Source organism: Salvelinus alpinus, chromosome 1, assembly GCF_045679555.1.
Source record: "Salvelinus alpinus chromosome 1, SLU_Salpinus.1, whole genome shotgun sequence".
NCBI classification, from domain to species: domain Eukaryota; kingdom Metazoa; phylum Chordata; class Actinopteri; order Salmoniformes; family Salmonidae; genus Salvelinus; species Salvelinus alpinus.
Genome location: NC_092086.1, coordinates 80,651,255 through 80,672,515, shown reverse-complemented (window position 1 = coordinate 80,672,515; position 21,261 = coordinate 80,651,255). Strand labels below are relative to the sequence as shown.

The following is a 21,261-nucleotide window of genomic DNA, read 5'->3' as shown; positions in this document are numbered from 1 at the left end:
TCTTAATTTGGAGTAGATATTTAAGAATTTATGGAAAATGTTATCACATAAAAAAACTTGAGGAGATTTTACTGTCATTCTGTTACTAAACTTTGCATCTGCACTGTTCCTCAAGTAAATGTGTTTTAGTCAAATTATCAGTGGCAATTGTTAAAAGTAGACTTCTGCATATAGGTGTGTGGTTTATTCAACTTTGCAATCCATAGTTTTTGCTTGGCATACATTTTGTGTTAAAATGTTAGTCTCAGCGTCACTCTGTTACTGTGGAATTGCCCAAATGCATGTGGTGCTCTTTTCCCTCTTTTCCCTCTGTATGACTCATCGGTTCACATGGCTATCTGCGGGGACATACCTATGTGCAACAAGCTGTAAACAAGGGGTCTATCTCATTTACGACCCTGGCTGGCTGCTGCGGTGCTGAGAGAGTTAACTGCATTGTGGGCAGGGCTATGGGGGAGGGGAGCGATGTGTGCTCCATAGACACATTTGCATTAGAGTGCCGCTGCTGCCTCTTAGCTGCTTCTGCTATAGAGGGCACAGCCGGTGGAAAGGGAAGAGGGAGAAAGAGAGTTTACCGGAATTTCACGATAATCTTACTCCTCTCTCGTCCCCTGTTCTACCCTTTTGCCAGGGTGCTGCTGTGCAATGCCAGTGGCAAGCCTGCTGCTGAGAAAGTTAATCTGATTTGCTCTCACACAACCCTCTCTCTTTCTGTGTCATTCTCTTGTGGTTCCAGGCATTCCAAGGCACGGAAGAAAAGGGAGACGGAAGAGAGGAAGGAGTGCCGGGAGAGGCACTGGAGGACGAAGAGAGAGAGAGAAAGGAGAAAGGAGGAGAGCACAGCAGCAGTATATTGGACGATGCCGGGGGGTCCTCCAAGGACCAGCCCCTCGTCCCGCCCCTCTCAGTGGACTCTCCTTGCTCTCCGGTGAGCCCCCTGGGGCACGGCTCTCCCACGCCTCCTCCCCCTTTAGATGCCTTCTTCAGGAGACTAGGGAGTTTGTTCCACTTCAAGGCTGAACCAACCAGAGGAGCCCAGCTGCAGGAGGAACAGCAGCAGGCAGAGGAGGGAGGAGAAGGACAAGAGAAGGAGGAGGAGAAGACAGCATTAGCAGTGGTGTCTATTGAGCCAGACCTCTCAGGAATGACATGTGGTGCAGAGGTGGACCAGAACCACTGTGACTCTGCCGGGAGGGTGACGGGAAACAAGGACACTCGGCACACAGAGACAGAGGACAGGAGAGAGGGAGAGTCTGACTTACCTGGTGTAGCGACGTCCACACGGAGTCAAACGCACACAGACCTGGAGAAACCGTGAGTACTGTACTTCCTTCACATGCGTGCGTTTGTGTTTATGTCTGCATGCGCTTGTGTGCGTGCATGTATGTGTGCGTGCATTCATGAGTGCGTGTAATGGTTGAAGGGAGACAACTCCCTTCAATGTTGATCTATGTAATTGTCAATGTATGTGAACAACAAACAAGCCATATTTTTGTTAATCCCAAGCCTCAGTTTCTCGCCCTTTCCTGGGTTGTTTCCGGAGCAGCACTTTGAGTTCCCTAAGATCCAGTTTAGTAATATGAATAGCTTGAACGGCTTAAAGCAGATTTGGGACAATAACAACAACAGCAACACCCAGGAAGTGTAAAGACCGTGGACAAACCTACCATTGCAGCCTGAGCTTAAAGAGGTATGAACTTCAAAGGCAGCCTTAGCGGATCTGCAAGTAATTAGCACTAGTGGTGCCCGGCCTGGAATCTACAGTGCATTCGGAAAGTATTCAGACTTCTTCCCTTTTTCCACATTTTGTTACATTACAGACTTATTCTGAAATTGCTTAAATACATGTTTTCCCTCATCAATCTACACATAATACCCCATAATGACAAAGCAAAAACATGTTTTTAGACATTTTTGCTAATAATGACAAAAAACAAAAAAACTAAACACCTTATTTACGTAAGTATTCAGACCCTTTGCTATGAGACTCAAACTTGAGCTCAGGTGCATCCTATTTCCATTGATCATCCTTGAGATGTTTCCACAACTTGATTGGAGTCCACCTGTGGTAAATTCAATTGATTGGACATCATTTGGAAAGGCACACACCTGTCTATATATGGTCCCACAGTTGACAGTGCATGTCAGAGCAAAAACCAATCCATTAGGTCAAAGAAATTGTCCTTAGAGCTCAGAGACAAGATTGTGCCGAGGCACAAAACATTTCTGCAGCATTGAAGGTCCCCAGGAATACAGTGGCCTCCATCATTCTTAAATGGAACCACCAAGATTCTTCCTAGAGCTGGCCCCCTGGCCAAACTGAGCAATCGGGGGAGAAGGGCCTTGGTCAGGGAGGTAACCAAGAACCCGATGGTCACACTGACAGAGCTCCAGAGTTCCTCTGTGGAGATGGGAGAACCTTCCAGAAGGACAACCATCTGCAGCACTCCACCAATCAGGCCTTTATGGTAGAGTGGCCCGACGGAAGCCACTCCTCAGTAAAAGTTACATGACAGCCCGCTTGGAGTTTGCCAACAGGCACCTAAAGGACTCTCAGACCATGAAAAAGCAAGACTCTCTGGTCTGATGAAACCAAGATTGAACTCTTTGGCCTGAATGCCAAGCGTCACATTTGGAGGAAACCTGGCACCATCCCTACGGTGAAGCATGGTGATGGTAGCATCCTGCTGTGGGGATGTTTTTCAGCAGCAGGGACTGGGGTACAGATAGATCCTTGATGAAAACCTGCTCAGGACCTCAGACTGGGGCAAAGGTTTAAAAGGACAACGACCCTAAGCACACAGCCAAGACAACGCAGAAGTGGCTTCGGGACAAGTCTCTGAATGTCCTTGAGTGGCCCAGCCAGAGCCCGGACTTGAACCCGATCAAGCTTGAGAGGATCTGTAGGGAAGAATACAGGTGTGCCAAGCTTGAAGCGTCATACCCTGGAAGACTCAAGGCTGTATTTGCTGCCAAAGGTGTTTCAACAAAGTACTGAGTAAAGGGTCTGAATACTTATGTACAGTGGACTCCAAAATTACTGGCACCCTTAACTGGCAATGCACAAACAATACTTAAAAATATATAAACAATATAATTAAAGAGATAAACTCAAAATACCAAAATGTGAGAAATACTGTACTTTAATGTTTCAATGGAACCAACCAAAATCATTTGATTAAAAAAAATATATGTCCTCCAAATCAATGTTTTACAATTAATGGCACCCTTAAAGATTTTTGTAAATAACATCTACCAAAATTAAACCAGGAGTTAAATTCCACTTATTTACATTTATTTAAGTCTTAAGGAACTATATTGAGCCATTACATCACTTCCTGTTTCACTAGGGTATAAAAATTAGGTAACACACATGCAATATCCCTTTGTCATCCAACACCATGAAGAAAACAAAAGAACTGGCAGTTCAAAAGAGACAGATGGTCGTAGACCTTCATAAATCTGGTAATGGCTACAAGAAGATCCACAAACGATTGAATATACCACTGAGCACTGTCAGGGCAATTATAAAAACATTCAAAAGATATGGAACAGTTGAAAACCTCACGGGTAGAGGACGCAAATGCATTTTACCCTCCAGGATAGGGAGGAGGATAGTGAGAGAACCAAAAAAATCCCCAAGAATCACTGAATTGCAGGCCTTGGTGGCGTCTTGGGGTGACCAGGTTTCAAAAAGGACCATCAGATGCCACCTCCACAACCACAGGTTCTTTGGAAGGGTTGCCAGAAGAAAGCCCTTTCTGACCCCAAGACACAGATGCAAGCGCTTGGAGTTTGTCAAATGTCATTTAAATTATGACTAGAAGAAGGTGCTGTGGTCAGATACAGCATCGGCATGTTTGGCGTCGAGACAGAGATGCATACAAGGAGAGGCACCTCATACCCATGGTGAAATATGGTGGTAGGTCAGTGATGTTTTGGGGCTGTTTTAATTAATGAATTCCACCAAGTATCAGGCAATTTTGGCTGACAATCTGGTTGCCTCTGCCAGAAGGCTGGGACTTTCCAACAAGACAATGACCCAAAACATACCTCAAGACCCACACAGAAATGGTTCTGTGACAACAAAATAAATGTTCTGCCATGGCCATCTCAGTCGCCGGACCTCAATCTAATCGAAAACCTGTGGGCTGTTGAAGAGGGCAAACCCAAGAATACGAATGATCCTGAAAGGATCTGCATAGAGGAATGGTCCAAAATCCCTCCAAATGTGTTCCTTAACCTTGTCAAACATTACAGGAATAGACTCCATGCTGTTATCCTTACCAGAGGTGGTTGCACTAAGTACTAAATGAGGAGTGCCAATAATTATGAAACCTTGATTTTGGTGAAATTTATTTTCTATTAAATAATTGTATGATTTTTGTTGGTTCCATTGCAACATTAATAAAGTACAGTATTTCTCACATGTTGGTATTTTGAGTTAATCTCTATAATTATATTGTTTATATTTTTTAAAGTATTGTTTGTGCAGTCAGGGGTGCCATGTAATTTTGGAGCCCACTGTAAATGTGATTATGAGGTATTGTCATTATGAGGTATTGATGAGGTTAATTTTAGAATAAGGCTGTAATGTAACAAAATGTGGGGGGGAAATCAAGGCGTCTGAATACTTTCCGAATGCACTGTATTCCAGAGGTCTGAGGTGGCCCTTGGCATGGGTGTTAGCACACCTTGGCACCAGTGATGGGCACCGCGTGGGCAGGGGCTTGCGGACGGGCACCATCCCGATATGGATCCTTACACCATCACATGGTGGGATGAATGAGCCCTCGAGGCATCACAGAATGTTTGGGATACAACAGGCCTGTGTTGTGACACCCATACTGTTTGACAGTGCTGCCTTCCATGTGGCTACCAAACCAGAAGTAGGACAAAGTCCCACCAGGTACTGATCTACAATCAGTTTAGCATTTCCTCCGTAATGGTTAAAGTTAGTATTTGGGGGGATGGTAAACTGATCCTAGATCTGTACCTATGAAGACGTTGGGAAATCTAGGGCATTCCCATGGTTGCTGCTACACTTGAAGGAAAGGAGATGGGCTCTGGGATCATATCAGGATAATGCTAACAGATTAGCAGGCAGCTTTATGTAAACCCACAGCCAGTTAAAAGAGGAAGGAGCCTTTCACTTAGATCAAATCCTCATCAGTTACCTCATGTTCCCCCCATGGAGAAAACCACTCATTTGTGTAGCTAACCGGTCATCCATACGGCTTTGTCTAAACAATGGACACATTGCATTCAGAGGGATAGGTTACCAAGGTCAGTTGGATGTGCTTCACGGGTACAGTAGCTGATGGGAGCAGTATAGATAAGAGAGGCTAATGCATGTACAGCAGGTACGTGCTATTTAGCAGTAGACAATGAGTTGTCACTACACCATTGAACACAAATCAAGCTAGTACTCAGAAGGGACCACCTATTCTTCCTAAGTCTTCCTGGAGACTCTTCTCAAACCTGAATACTGTTGGTCAGTGACCGAAAGAAGCAGTTTATTTTGATTTTTTTGGTTCCTCATTAACTTTTGCAGAAGCAGCAGCTACTCTTCCTGGGGTCCACAAAAAGCAGCATATGCATCAAAACACTGATACACTAATAGACAAACACAGTCACACAAATGTAAAAAAAAAAATATATACAAGCAATATAATAACAAAAATGGTTTGTTAGTGTGTTTGTTTGTCCCCTCACAGTCCCCGTCATTCATTATGGTGTGTGTGTACGTGTACATGTGTGTGTTTTGCCCACATTGGTAGCTGGGTCTCAGAGGAACAGCTGTGACAGACAGTGGCAGTGTGCGGCTGCGTATGCTAGGGTGTCACACGTGGGACTCTCTCTCTCTCTCACTCTCTCCCTGTCTCTCTTTCTCTCACTCTTTTTCACTTTGTCTCGCTCCCTCTCTCTCCCTATCTCTGTCTGTGACCTCTGGGCTGTTTTAACACCCTGTCCGTGCCAATATCAGCCAGGAGTGATTTTTTCCCCATGTCTCCAAATATACCAGGCCACAACAGGAGCTGGGGAGTGTTGAGGTAGAGGCAGATTCTCTCCTGATGTTCGGTTTCTCTGAGGATTGAGTTTGGAGGGACTTTACAGATTATGTTGGACTTGAAATGTTCCTCTTAAATGCTGTCTTTCAGTGCCTGTTAGGGTTTTTAGCCTGTGGTTATTTAGGTTGGCACAAAGGTGGACAGACAGAGTTGTCCCTGGACCCTGTAGTGCATCTCTACTCTCTGCCCATCAGCTCAGATTACACTGATGTGCACGTGTGTATCAGCACTGAGAGGTGACCATGACTATGCACCCCACACACACACACACAAACACACACACACACACCAGGGTTTCCGTTAGCTGGTACAGTGGGTTGCGAAAGTATTCACCCCCCTTGACATTTTTCCTATTTTGTTGCCTTACAACCTGGAATTAAAATAGATTTTTTTGGTGTTTGTATCATTTGATTTACACAAAATGCTTACCACTTTAAAGATCCAAAATATTTTTTCTTGTGAAACAAACAATAAATAAGACTAAAAAAGCTATTCACCCCCCAAAGTCAATATTTTGTAGAGCCACCTTATGCAGCATGTCACGCCCTGACCTTAGAGAGCCTTTTTATGTCTCTAGTTGGTTTGGTCAGGGTGTGATTTGGGGTGGGCATTCTATGTTTTGTTTTCTATGTTTTGGCCGGGTATGGTTCTCAATCAGGGACAGCTGTCTATCGTTGTCTCTGATTGGGAACCATACTTAGGTAGCCCTTTTTCCCTCCTTTCATTGTGGGTAGTTGACTTTTGTTAGTGGCACTTAGCCCTGTAAGCTTCACTGTTGTTTTCTTCGTTTGTTGTTTTGTTGGCGTCATTTTTCTAAATAAAAGGATTATGTACGCTACCACGCTGCACCATGGTCTTCTTCCAGCATCGGCCGTGACTGAACTACCCACCACAAACGGACCAAACAGCGTGGTCAGGAGGAGAGGACAGGACAGAAACCCGAGCCCAGATCTTTTTTGGGGGCGCAGATGACGTAGGCGTCGGTGCTGAGGGGTGAGTCCGAGACCGAGGAGGAATTCTTGGACCGTTTGAGCGAGGAGTGGTTGGCAGTGGAGAGGGACGAAAGAGTTTGGAGGGGTTGGAGTCTGGAGCAAGATAGTCGCTTTGAGGAGCGTGGTACTGGTCAGGCACCGTGTTATGAGGTGAAGCGCACTGTGTCTTCAGTGCGCGTCCACAGCCCAGTACGTCCTGTGGCAGCACCCCGCAGTTGCCGGGCTAGGGTGAGCATCCAGGCAGGACGGGTTGTGCCAGCCCTGCTCTCCAGACCTCCAGTGCGCCTCCTTGGCCCAGTATATCCTGCGCCGGCTCTACGCACAGTCTCCAGTGCGTCTGCACAGCCCAGTGCGTCCTGTGCCTGCTGTCAGAACCAGGCCTCCTGTATGTCTCCCCAGCCTGGTGAGCCCTGTGGCAGCTCCACATACCAGACTGCCCATACGTCTCCTCACTCCAGTGATGATCCATGGTGCAGGTGCAGGTGCAGGGCGACGATAACCATCCAGCCAGGACGGGTTGTGCAGGCTTTACGCTCGAGACCTCCAGTGCGCCTCCACGGCCCAGTGTATCCGGTGCCTCCGCCAAGAACCAAGCCTCCAATATGTCTCCCCAGCCTGGTGAGTCCTGTGACTGCTGTCAGAACCAGGCCTCCTGTATGTCTCCCCAGCCTGGTGAGCCCTGTGGCAGCTCCACATACCAGACTGCCCATACGTCTCCTCACTCCAGTGATGATCCATGGCAGGAAGCCTCCAGTGATGATCCATGGCACGAAGCCTCCAGTGATGATCCATGGCACGAAGCCTCCAGTGATGATCCATGGCAAGAAGCCTCCAGTGATGATCCATGGCAGGAAGCCTCCAGTGATGATCCATGGCACGAAGCCTCCAGTGATGATCCATGGCAAGAAGCCTCCAGTGATGATCCATGGCACTAAGCCTCCAGTGATGATCCATGGCACAAAGCCTCCAGTGATGATCCATGGCAAGAAGCCTCCAGTGATGATCCATGGCACTAAGCCTCCAGTGATGATCCATGGCACAAAGCCTCCAGTGATGATCCATGGCACGAAGCCTCCAGTGATGATCCATGGCACGAAGCCTCCAGTGATGATCCATGGCACGAAGCCTCCAGTGATGATCCATGGCACGAAGCCTCCAGTGATGATCCATGGCACAAAGCCTCCAGTGAGGAGTCATGGCACGAAGCCCGCAACGACGGTCTCCAGTCCGGAGTCTCCAGCGACGGTCTCCAGCGACGGTCTCCAGTCCGGAGTCTCCAGCGACGGTCCCCAGTCCTGGAGCCTCCAGCGACGGCCTCCAGTCCGGAGCCTCCAGCGACGGCCTCCAGTCCGGGGCCCGCAGCGACGATCCCCAGTCCTGAGCCTCCAGCGACGGCCTCCAGCCCGGAGCCTCCAGCGACGGCCTCCAGTCCGGGGCCCGCAGCGAGGGTCCCCAGTCCGGGGTCGGCGACGAGGGTCCCCGCACCAGAGGTGCCACCAAAGTGGGGTGAGCCAGAGGTGGAGCGGGGTCTGCGTCCCGCACCTGAGCCGCCACCGCAGATAGATGCCCACCCAGACCCTCCCCTATAGGTTCACCATATGCTGACACATGCACATTTGTGGCCTGCTGGAGGTCATTTTGCAGGGCTCTGGCAGTGCACCTCCTTGCACAAAGGCGGAGGTAGCGGTCCTGCTGCTGGGTTGTTGCCCTCCTACGGCCTCCTCCACGTCTCCTGATGTACTGGCCTGTCTCCTGGTAGCGCCTCCATGCTCTGGACACTACGCTGACAGACACAGCAAACCTTTTTGCCACAGCTCGCATTGATGTGCCATCCTGGATGAACTGCACTACCTGAGCCACTTGTGTGGGTTGTAGACTCCGTCTCATGCTACCACTAGAGTGAAAGCACCGCCAGCATTCAAAAGTGACCAAAACATCAGCCAGGAAGCATAGGAACTGAGAAGTTGTCTGTGGTCACCACCTGCAGAATCACTCCTTTTTTGGGGGTGTCTTGCTAATTGCCTATAATTTCCACCTTTTGTCTATTCCATTTGCACAACAGCATGTGAAATTTATTGTCAATCAGTGTTGCTTCCTAAGTGGACAGTTTGATTTCACAGAAGTGTGATTGACTTGGAGTTACATTGTGTTGTTTAAGTGTTCCCTTTATTTTTTTGAGCAGTGTATATATATCTGTGTATATGTGACAGATCATGTGACACTTACTGTAGATTGCACACAGGTGGACATTATTTAACTAATTCTGTGACTTCTGAAGTTAATTGGTTGCACCAGATCTTATTTAGGGGCTTCATAGCAAAGGGGGTGAATACATATGCATGCACCACTTTTCCGTTTGTTATTTTTTCACATTTCTTGAAACAAGTTTTTTTTTTTTTTTCACTTCAACAATTTGGACTATTTTGTGTATGTCCATTACATGAAATCCAAATAAAAATCCAATTAAATTACAGGTTGTAACGCAACAAAATAGGAAAAATGCCAAGGGGGATGAATACTTTTGCAAGGCACTGTAATTGCCGGCATTTGGCACCCACAAAAAATGAAAAGCCTATAAATAAAATTGTTGCTACCAAATTGACAGGGAGAAACAATGGTAGGCAGGCTATCAGTGCGTCACCAACCACTTTACAATTGTTAGAAATCTGAATGTTTTACTTCATATTATGAGGCATGTCTTACCTTGCTTGAAAATCCGACCATATAAATGTTGATGCAATTATTTTATATAGACTTCATAGGCAGCACGTGAGTTTCAAGTTTGGGGAAGCATACCATTTATCCTACCATTTCTACCAATCTGCGTGCCAATTATTATTTTCATATGCACATTCTTGTGGAAGAGTTTCATTTCAATAATGACATTTTCATTTCTCAAATCATTGTCACGTGGTTAATCATAAAAATCCTAATTTAAATGATACAAATATAAAAGTTGAAATTCAACTAATGAGAGAGCAGCAGCCTCTGCCATATGGACATATTGATGTACTGTGATAATTTCCAGCTAAATAGCCTAAATGAGCGCATGGAACTCTGAGATGACCAATGCAGCCGCTGGCCTATAACTTCCATTGTTAACTAAGTAAAAATACATAAAGCCTACAAATAAAAACACTAGAAAATTCAATCACATTCATCTCTCTACTACTACTCAGGTATTTTATGACGTGTCAACTGGATACATGGGATCATCAGATGATGATAGTTTGCTTTTTCACACTAAGGCTTGGTGAATATCGAGGGGGAGATTGTTGGAAAGATTTTTCAAATAGGCCTACTGTGAGGAACTATTAGGCTATCATTCACAAAAGACAGACTTCGTTGACTTACTGTGTGAGGTGAAGAAAGAATTACTGAGAAGCTCAGCTTATTAGTGGTGGACATGGTGAGTTAAGACAATCAGAAATCAAAACATCCCCAAATTGGCACTTTCCTACATTTTCGCACAGCAGGCCAGGTAGTCTACTTCAATGCGTGCTCAGGCGTGCACGCTCCCTCAGGCGTGCACGCTCCCTCAACATTAACAAGACAGAGAGACCAGACCCATGCTCGCTGCTTACATGGAGCAAACAAAAGACAATGAAAAATGTACCAGTCGACTTCTAGTAAATCTTTGTTTTCATTTCAACAAATGACTATTTGTGACGTGCTAGATGCCTTGCTTATGATTGATGTTAATAAAAATCCACTGGAGCTGATATGCTTGATCCATTTTTGCTGCAGGTCTCTGCCCCCCTGATTGCTGAATCATTAACCCGTATTTTTAACCTGACGATTATATCTGGTACTATCCCCAAAGTTTGGAAGGTGGCCCATGTAGTCCACCTTCACAAAGGTGGTGACCCTTGTGACCTAAATAATTATCGGCCTATTTCTAAACTTTCTTGCCTAGCTAAAATATAAGAATCCTTGATTAATTTTCTTATCTTTGAAATGTATTCTAAATGTACATCAGTCAGGTTTTAGACCAGGTCATAGCACTATCTCTAGTGCATCCCTAGTTATAAATGATGTGGTTAACTGTATGGATAAAAGGCAACATTATGCTGCCTCCTTCATTGACCTGTCAAAGGCTTTCGGTAATGTTGATCACTCACTGCTAATTCAGAGGCTTTCCTCAATTGGCTGAGACCAGGCTTCATGTAACCTGTTTAAGAATTACTTGACAGATATAACTCAATTTATATCTACTGATGGTGTTAAATCAGGTTTCCTGAATATTACAAAAGGTGTCCCACAGGGGTCGATTCTAGGTCCTGTACTTTTGACTGTTTACATTAACAATGTCTCCAAAAAATATTGTAACCAGCACTTACTTGTATGCCAATGATACTGGTGTATGCTATTGCCCCCACAGTTGACCAGACTCTATCTGAACTACAGTCTGCCTTCATCATATTACAGAAAAACTTGATTGACCTGAAATTAGTACTGAATGCAGGTAAAACTAAGTATATGTTGTTCTCTAGAGCGCATAAAAATAAGTCTAATGATTTAAATATGCACTTTAGATGGTGTCCAAATTGATCATGTCCGTGCTTACAAAAATCTGGGCTTCTGGATAGATGAAAAGCTGTCTTTTAAAAAGCATATTGATGAGTTAATTAAGAAGCTGAGGGAAAAAATGGTGATTCTTCTATAGAAATAGGTCCTGCTTCTCGCTAAATAGTAGACATCAGGTTATTCAGTTGACGTACCTATCGGTCAAATACTATGGTGACATCCTCTATATGAACGCAGCTGCCACTTCATTAAAGCCGTTAGATGCAGTTGGTCATAGCGCACTGCGGGCAACAATTTTAGTACTCATCACTGCATTCTCAACCAGAAAATTGGTTGGCCCTCTTTGATGTCACTTAGGTTGATACATTGGTATGTTTTCATTTACAGTTGAAGTGGGAAGTTTACATACACCTTAGCCAAATACATTTAAACTCAGTTTTTCACAATTCCTGACATTTAATCCTCGTAAAAAATTACCTGTCTTAGGTCAGTTAAGATCACCACTTTATTTTAAGAATGTGAAATGTCAGAATAATAGTAGAGAGAATGATTTATTTAATATTTTATCTCTTTCATCACATTCCCAGTGGGTCAGAAGTTTACATACACTCAATTAGTATTTGGTAGCATTGCCTTTAAATTTTTTAACTTGGGTCAAACGTTTCGGGTAGCCTTCCACAAGCTTCCCACAATAAGTTGGGTGAATTTTGGCCCATTCCTCCTAACAGAGCTGGTGTAACTGAGTCAGGTTTGTAGGCCTCCTTGCTCGCACACACTTTTTCAGTTCTGCCCACACATTTTCTATAGGATTGAGGTCAGGGCTTTGTGATGGCCACTCCAATACCTTGACTTTGTTGTCCTTAAGCCATTTTGCCACAACTCTGGAAGTATGCTTGGGGTCATTTTCAATTTGGAGGACCCATTTGCGACCAAGCTTTAACTTCCTTACTAATGTCTTCAGATTCAATAGATTCAGTCTTCAATATATCCACATCATTTTCTTTCCTCATGATGCCATCTATTTTGTGAAGTGCACCAGTCCCTTCTGCAGCAAAGCACCCCCACAACATGATGCTTCACAGTTGGGATGGTGTTCTTCGACTTGCAAGCCTCCCCCTTTTTCCTCCAAACATAACGATGGTCATTATGGTCAAACAGTTCTATTTTTGTTTCATCAGACCAGAGGACATTTCTCCAAAAGTACGATATTTGTCCCATGTGCAGTTGCAAACCGTGGTCTGGCTTTTTTATGGCGGTTTTGGAGCAGTGGCTTCTTCCTTGCTGAGCGGCCTTTCAGGTTATGTCGATATAGGACTCATTTTACTGTGGATATAGATACTTTTGTACTTGTTTCCTCCAGCATCTTCACAAGGTCCTTTGCTGTTCTGGGATTGTTTTCCACTTTTCCACAAAAGTACGTTCATCTCTAGGAGACAGAACGCGTCTCCTTCCTGAGCGGTATGACGGCTGCGTGGTCCCATGGTGTTTATACTTGCGTACTATTGTTTGTACAGATGAACGTGGTACCTTCAGGCGTTTGCAAATTGCTCCCAAGGATGAACCAGACTTGTGGAGGTCTACAATTGTTTTTCTGAGGTCTTGGCTGATTTATTTTTATTTTCCCATGATGTCAAGCAAAGAGGCACTGAGTTTGAAGGTAGGCCTTGAAATACATCCACAGGTCCAAGATTGAGTCAAATTATGTCAATTAGCCTATCAGAAGCTTCTAAAGCCATGACATAATTTTCTGGCATTTTCCAATCTGTTTAAAGGCAGTCAACTTAGTATATGTAAACTTGTGACCCACTGGAATTGTGATACTGTGAAATGATCTGTCTGTAAACAACTGTTGGAATAATTACTTGTGTCATGCACCTAACCGACTTGCCAAAACAGTAGTTTGTTAACAAGAAACTTGTGGAGTGGTTGAAAAACGAGTTTTAATGACTCCAACCTAAGTGTATGTAAACTTCCGACTTCAACTGTATAAAGCCCTTTTACAAAAAGTCCCACTGTACCAAACATCATTACTAAACTTTACACATATTATTTACCACACCCGGTCTCAGGAATTACTAACTCTGGAAATTCCTTTTGTCTCTAATGAGTTAGGTAAATCAGCTTTTAGTTGTCTTGCACCTTATTTTTTGGAATAATCTTTAAAATGTTCTTAAATTTGATGTAGGGCAGGGTTCCCCAACTCGCGGCCAAATTTGGCCCGTAGGTGGTTTATTTTGGCCCCCCAAGGTTTCTGACCTCCCCAACAACAACAAAAAATTGTTGGACATTAAAAAAACTGTAAAAACATTAGGAAATCAGCACCAAGTGATTTCTATTTGGGAAATCTGTTCCCAAGTAGTTCCACGCATATTAGAGGGACACGTGATCATATCCAAATGTAAGCAAAGTTTGAAGTTATTATGTTTTAGTCAAATATTATATCTGTTTGGGCTTCTTGTGGTCAATTTGCAGTCTACAAATTATTTGTAATTATGTTTCTCTCAAAGAAAAGATCGGCCTGTGGCTGAATCTAGTTGTTGACCCCTGCTCTAGGGCAATTCAGAAAGCTGATTGAGGACCTTATTACTGATAAATGTGTTAGTTTTTTATGACCTTATTTTAGTTTCTGCTTGCATTTTGTATTTATATATTTTTTTAAAGCCGCGGCTTTTGTGGCGCGATGGGTAACGATGCTTCAAGGGTGACTGTTGTCGATGCGTGCAGTGGGTCCCTGGTTCAAGCCCAGGTAGGGGCGAGGAGATGGACGGAAGCAATACTGTTACATGTGTCAATGACAACTCGTAAATGATGGTTATGAAATAAACCAAAACTTGTTTCCTACAAGTGTAGCTGGTTGTGAACTCTCCTAACAACGTTTCCACCGAGAATAAAAATTATAAATGACTGTAGGCCTAATTAATTTACAGAAATGAATGTATCCAAATGACGGGGATTAACAGTACATTTACTACTGGTAACCTATGTAATGGAGAACTGATACAAATAATCAATCAAAGGGCAAACAATATACACAATTAATTTTTTATTTAACCTTTATTTAACTAGGCATGTCAGTTAAGAACACATTCTTATTTTCAATGACGGCCTAGAAACGGTGGGTTAACTGCCTTGTTCAGGATCAGAACGACAGATTTTTACCTTGTCAGCTCAGGGATTCAATCTTGCAACCTTACGGTTAACTAGTCCAACGCTCTAACCACCTGCCTCACGAGGAGCCCGCCTGTTACGCGAATGCAGTAAGAAGCCAATGTAAGTTGCTAGCTAGCATTAAACTTATCTTATAAAAAACAATCAATCATAATCACTAGTTATAACTACACATGGTTGATGATATTACTAGTTTATTTAGCGTGTCCTGCGTTGCATATAATCGATGTAGTGCGCTTTCGCGAAAAAGGACTGTCGTTGCTCCAACGTGTACCTAACCATAAACATCAATGCCTTTCTTAAAATCAATACACAGAAGTATATATTTTTAAACCTGCATACTTAGCTAAAAGAAATCCAGGTTAGCAGGCAATATTAACCAGGTGAAATTGTGTCACTTCTCTTGCGTTCATTGCACGCAGAGTCAGAGTATATGCAACAGTTTGGGCCGCCTGGCTCATTGCGAACTAATTTGCCAGAATTTTACGTAATTATGACATAACATTGAAGGTTGTGCAATGTAACAGGAATATTTAGACTTATGGATGCCACCCATTAGATAAAATACGGAACGGTTCCGTATTTCACTGAAAGAATGAACTTTTTGTTTTCGAGATGATAGTTTCCGGATTCGACCATATTAATGACCTAAGGCTCATATTTCTGTGTGTTATTATGTTATAATTAAGTCTATGATTTGATAGAGCAGTCTGACTGAGCGATGGTAGGCACCAGCAGGCTCGTAAGCATTCATTCAAACAGCACTTTCGTGCGTTTTGCCAGCAGCTCTTTGCAATGCTTCAAGCATTGCGCTGTTTATGACTTCAAGCCTATCAACTCCCGAGATTAGGCTGGTGTAACCGATGTGAAATGGCTAGCTAGTTAGCGGGGTGCGCGCTAATAGCGTTTCAAACGTCACTCGCTCTGAGACTTGAAGTAGTTGTTCCCCTTGCTCTGCATGGGTAACGCTGCTTCGAGGGTGGCTGTTGTCGATGTGTTCCTGGTTCGTGCCCAGGGAGAGGGATGGAAGCTATACTGAATTAAACATTTCCCGGTCACCCTGACACACACACACACACACACACACCTGGCCCCTAAGCTCGTTATCAAACACTATTAGGTATGCAAAACTATACCGCCAACCACTGCACTATTACATTTTCCACACCACACAGTATGTGTGAAAGTGACGGCTTATCGCATATTGAACAAATCCAGGCATTAGGTGCCCATTGAAATGCATTAGCCTGTTGATTTCAATATGGATGGACAGCAAGGCAGATGGATGGTCTGAGATACTGTATCCTCCGCAGATGGTGTGTAATGGGAGACTGTGAGACACAGAGGCCCTGCGGTCCACAGGCAGTTCTGTTCGGTTCTGCCCCCTGTTATGGAATAGAGATGAAAGCAGTAGTCAGACTGTGACAGTAAGGAATAAGCAGAAAGACACCATGACCTCTGCAGAAGAGAAGGAGTGTGGGAAATGGAGTGAAGGAGTGTGGGAAGTGGAGTGAAGAAGAGAAGTAGTGTGGGAAGTGGAGTGAAGAAGAGAAGTAGCGTGGGAAGTGGAGTGAAGAAGAGAAGGAGTGTGGGAAGTGGAGTGAAGAAGAGAAGGAGTGTGGAAAGTGGAGTGAAGAAGAGAAGGAGTGTGGGAAGTGGAGTGAAGAAGAGAAGGAGTGTGGGAAGTGGAGTGAAGAAGAGAAGGAGTGTGGGAAGTGGAGTGAAGAAGAGAAGGAGTGTGGGAAGTGGAGTGAAGAAGAGAAGGAGTGTGCGCAGGGAGCTGGGGAAGAATGGGGGAAAAATCACAGAGGAATGCGAGAGTCATGATAAGAAAATACATTTGAAATGCAAAATAACAAACAAACTGTGGAGTCAGGACATTTGGCTGCCTGGGTGAGACCCACTTGATTAGTATACTCCCTAGATGATCTGTAGATGCTCATTATCAACAAACTATCAGTTTCATTTCTTAATATCATTTGCAATTCTGTTGATGTCAATAAATAGTATATAATAGTAATAAATAAATAGGTCCCTGCCTGTGCCATTAAACCCCTACAACTCATCCAGAACGCCGCAGCCCGTCTGGTGTTCAACTTTCCCAAGTTCTCTCACGTCACCCCGCTCCTCCGCTCTCTCCACTGGCTTCCAGTTGAAGCTCGCATCCGCTACAAGACCATGGTGCTTGCCTACGGAGCTGTGAGGGGAACGGCACCTCCGTACCTTCAGGCTCTGATCAGGCCCTACACCCAAACAAGGGCACTGCGTTCATCCACCTCTGGCCTGCTCGCCTCCCTACCTCTGAGGAAGTACAGTTCCCGCTCAGCCCAGTCAAAACTGTTCGCTGCTCTGGCACCCCAATGGTGGAACAAACTCCCTCACGACGCCAGGTCAGCGGAGTCAATCACCACCTTCCGGAGACACCTGAAACCCCACCTCTTTAAGGAATACCTAGGATAGGATAAAGTAATCCTTCTAACCCCCCCCCCCCCCTTAAAAGAGTTAGATGCACTATTGTAAAGTGGTTGTTCCACTGGATATCATAAGGTGAATGCACCAATTTGTAAGTCGCTCTGGATAAGAGCGTCTGCTAAATGACTTAAATGTAAATGTAAATGTAAATACATTCACAACTATCTTCGTAAGTTATCCCAGTGGCTCTAGTTTCTGCATGTGCAGCTGATAAACTGATGTAGAGGTGTGCACAGGACTGATTTCTTCATACTGCCTGCCCGTTCCCACTGGCTTTTTGTCCGGGTCTCCCACCCGCTCCCACAAGAACATGTCCCGAACCTGACCGATGTCCTGCAAATGTTATTTTAGGCTTATGCGACGCAGCTCACTTGGCAGCCATGGTCCCACCAAATTTTGCGCCCTATAGGTAATATCAAAATGCGCAAAAATAACCTACGAAATATGTCAAATTTCCAGAGATTCTCACATGGCCCATTATATTAGTCTCTCAATATTACTGGGCTATATCAGCCAATATGCTAGACTTAGTTTGAAGAGAGCAGAGTTGGAGCGAGAGCAGACACTTGTACTTTCTTTTGAGCTACGTTTTGCTACGTTTTGCATACCTTTTAGGAGCGGGGCGATTTTCAGACTGAGACAAAAATGGGTGATCAATATGTATTTCAAGGCAATGTAATAAACTATAGCCTAATCATATCTAGGAATTTCATTTCCTTAGAAAGATAACTGCCCCGCCCATCCATAGCCTAGAACAGGGATCATCAACTAGATTCAGCCGCCGGCCTATTTTCTTTCTTGAGCAGATGATCGGGGGGCCAAAACATGTTTACAAATAGTTTGTAGACTACAAATTGACAAACAGATATAATATAATATTTGACTAAAACATAATCATTTCAAACCTTGCTTACATTTGGATATGATCTGTCTCTCTAATATATGTGTAAAAACTTGAACAGATTTCCCAAATTAAAATCACTTGGAGCTATTTCCTGGTGTTTTTGCAGTTTGTTGTTGCTCAGAATAATTGGGGGGCCAAATAAAACCACATGAGGGCCAAATTTGGGCCGCGAGTTGGGGAACTCTGGCCTATAGCCTACTCTATTTAATTGATACCACATACCTATTCCTGCACGCCCAACTAGGAGAGGAGAGGTAGGCTACTGAACTTGAAGCAGCAATAAGGATGAGAGCATACACTTGCACTTTCTCTTGAGCTACATTTTGCATAGGTTTAGGCTTGGGCGGTATCCAGATTGTCATACCTTAATACCAGCACTGAACACAAGGGACGCTATTTTCAAACCCCACTGAGCCTTTTTAATCCGAAGGTTAGCAATACTAACAAGTACATGTAAAATCCCATAGAAAATGCTAACCAAATGCTATCAAGTGCATTGCGAACTTTTTATACAGTCTCTGACCTAAAGTATTTGCAGGACAGACATCCCAGCTCTTAAAGTTCTACAAGTAACAAAAAAATGCTACTCACATTTTGCTGCACGCACCAAACAAATATTAGGAAGAGAAAAAGAAAGAGGTGTGTAGAGTGAGAGAGGGACGAGATAGATCGTCAGAATTGTCATTGAAGGTGAAGCTGCATTTCACTTGCTGGGTGAAGAAGTAGGCCAAACAACAATTATATTCATAGCACAGCAATTAACTACAGGAGAGTGGAGTAGCCACTCAGACGGCTGGGGCTGACGCTGGGGAACCAAATGAAATGAAAATAAATTAAATCGAGGATGTCGAGTTTTGTCCTGCAGGGATGTAAGAAGGGAAATGTAACAGCAAGGTTTGCAGAGGAGGGAAACATCTGAGTGCAAAAAGGAAATAAAGAACGCCACTTGATTAAATAGGGGATTGGAAAGCACTGTCTGGGCCAATAGTTATCAAAACACCAGTGGATTCTCCTCATCGCACATACGCAATGTCCATGAGCTAGAAATAGAATGAGAGATGAAAGGGAGAGAGTGGGCGCGAGCGAGAGGGAAAGAGAGGGAGAGGAAGAGATCGTTTTTCTCGGAGGGGGAGCTGCTGTTTGAGATAAGCCACCGGCCGATAACTAAAGACAGACCACAGCAGACCAGAGAACCCACAGCGTACACACACGCACGCACACACCAAAGGACATGCAGCATCGAGTCCGCAGACAGCATACCAGACATTCACACCACAGTCCATACACCATTGAATCCACAGACACGACACACCATGAAGGACACCCATGTATACTTGTGTCATGAAGGCATGTTAACTTTATATAGCTGCTACTGAAGGTCATTTCAACATTCCTACATAGTATGCCATATTTGTGAGCTGAAAATCACTGAAACTGAGGGGGAAACATTTCATTGCAATGTTTCACACTCATTCTGGCAACTATGCTATGCTATACATGTTGTAGATGCTGACCTTTGATTGAATATGAATGTTTTGTGTCACCTCACCTCAAGACTCAAAAGCCAGAGAGCGCAGGATAATTGTCCAGTGCAGGCTAGGGTGCCTGGTTATTGTGTGTGTGGGTGGGTGGGTGGGGGCGTCTGGCTCTAGCTAAGCCCTCCTGGCAGCCAGTCAGTTACTGGTGCTAAGTCAGGGTGGGGAGGCTATGCATGGAAACACAGGAATCTTGATCCTTTGACACTAGAGCGTGCTTACGTGCTCACACACACACACTGTCGTTAGACTGATTCATACAGCACAGCATGTAGAGGGGAAATGTTTGTAATGATTCGTCCCTGTGCGTCCGAGATGCTGGCAGGAAGAGCAGCAGCCATTTGGCTGGGGAGCAGGAAGTGTGAGCATGGCTCATTTGCACGAATGAGCCAGCCTGGTTTCCATTCTCGACACTGATTAGCGCTTCGATATCCCTCTGCACTCTACAGACCACAGATCCATTTCAATATGAAGCCGCACAGTCATTGGAAAACGAGTTGCAGTCTAGTGGCTTGAGCGGTTCACGCCCTTTAACAAGTGTGACAACTGTCATTTTCCAAAAGGAAAAGGAAAAGTAAATGTACATGGTAGAATTTTACATTAAATATACTGCTGGTCAAATAAAGACAGTGTCATGTTTTTGGCTCAAAGTATCCACTCCTCCCATGCCACACAGCTCATCCTACACACTGTGACTTAATACAACGTCTAGAAGAGTAATCTATCTGGGCTCCTGTCTATGATGCGTCAAACTAAGCCACAGTTTGTACACGGTGTCCTGTGGGGAGCTGTCACGATACACTGCTGCTCCTGGGGCCTTGGAGTCTGAAAGCTGACAGCCATCAAGACAACGCTACAGACAAACAATCAGCTACTCATCAATGTACTGTATTTATAGTCCTCTTGAGAATCCAATCAGACCTTGTTGTTGTTATACCAAAGGCTTTTTTTGAGCTGGAGAAGAACTGATAGTGAAGAATAGAGCTACAAGGAAATATCTATAAATAAGTATCTATAAATAATAATATATTTATTCGAACTCGCTGCAATGGGGTTTCTTATTTTCATTCTGTAGAAGGACCCACTGAAGTGATTTATTGTGACAAGATCTTTGCGGCCATAAACCTCATTCATTTTTTTTAGTTGCGGGGGTAACATCATGAAAACATGACTCAAATCAACCAAAATCACCTCATCACCTCATGACTCAGGCTGACTCATCCAATAAGTTGAACTCTAAAACGTAATACCAGCCTGCTGTTTTTGTTGACATTGATTATATAGTTAATCTCAGATACATTTTGTATTATCCAAGCCACTGTCATCTTTATTTAGGTTGACATTGATTATATAGTTCATCTCAGATACATTTTGTATTATCCAAGCCACTGTCACTCCTTTTGAGATGACTAGTTTACTTTGTGGGAGATACCTGCATCTATCTCCCCAGTAGTTTTCTTCTCTCACACCAACACAGGCAGCAATCAATTTAAAAAACAAAACAAAGCCAAGCGCTAATGTTAGTGTATCAGTTGAACACCATCTGGGTGAGTTGGGGTTGGGGTGAGGACCAGCTGTGAGCTACTTTGTAC

At 44.2% G+C, this 21,261-nt stretch overlaps 1 protein-coding gene across 2 annotated transcripts in view; it reads left to right on the top strand.

The window, feature by feature from the left end:
• The window catches only part of LOC139531257 (uncharacterized), an 84,509-nt gene that overhangs the window by 14,019 nt on the left and 49,229 nt on the right, over positions 1-21,261 (top strand). For both annotated transcript variants that reach the window (XM_071327801.1, XM_071327800.1), the window contains exon 3: positions 737-1,314. In XM_071327801.1, coding sequence (XP_071183902.1) covers positions 737-1,314 — 578 coding nt within the window. The remainder of the gene's footprint in view (positions 1-736; positions 1,315-21,261) is intronic.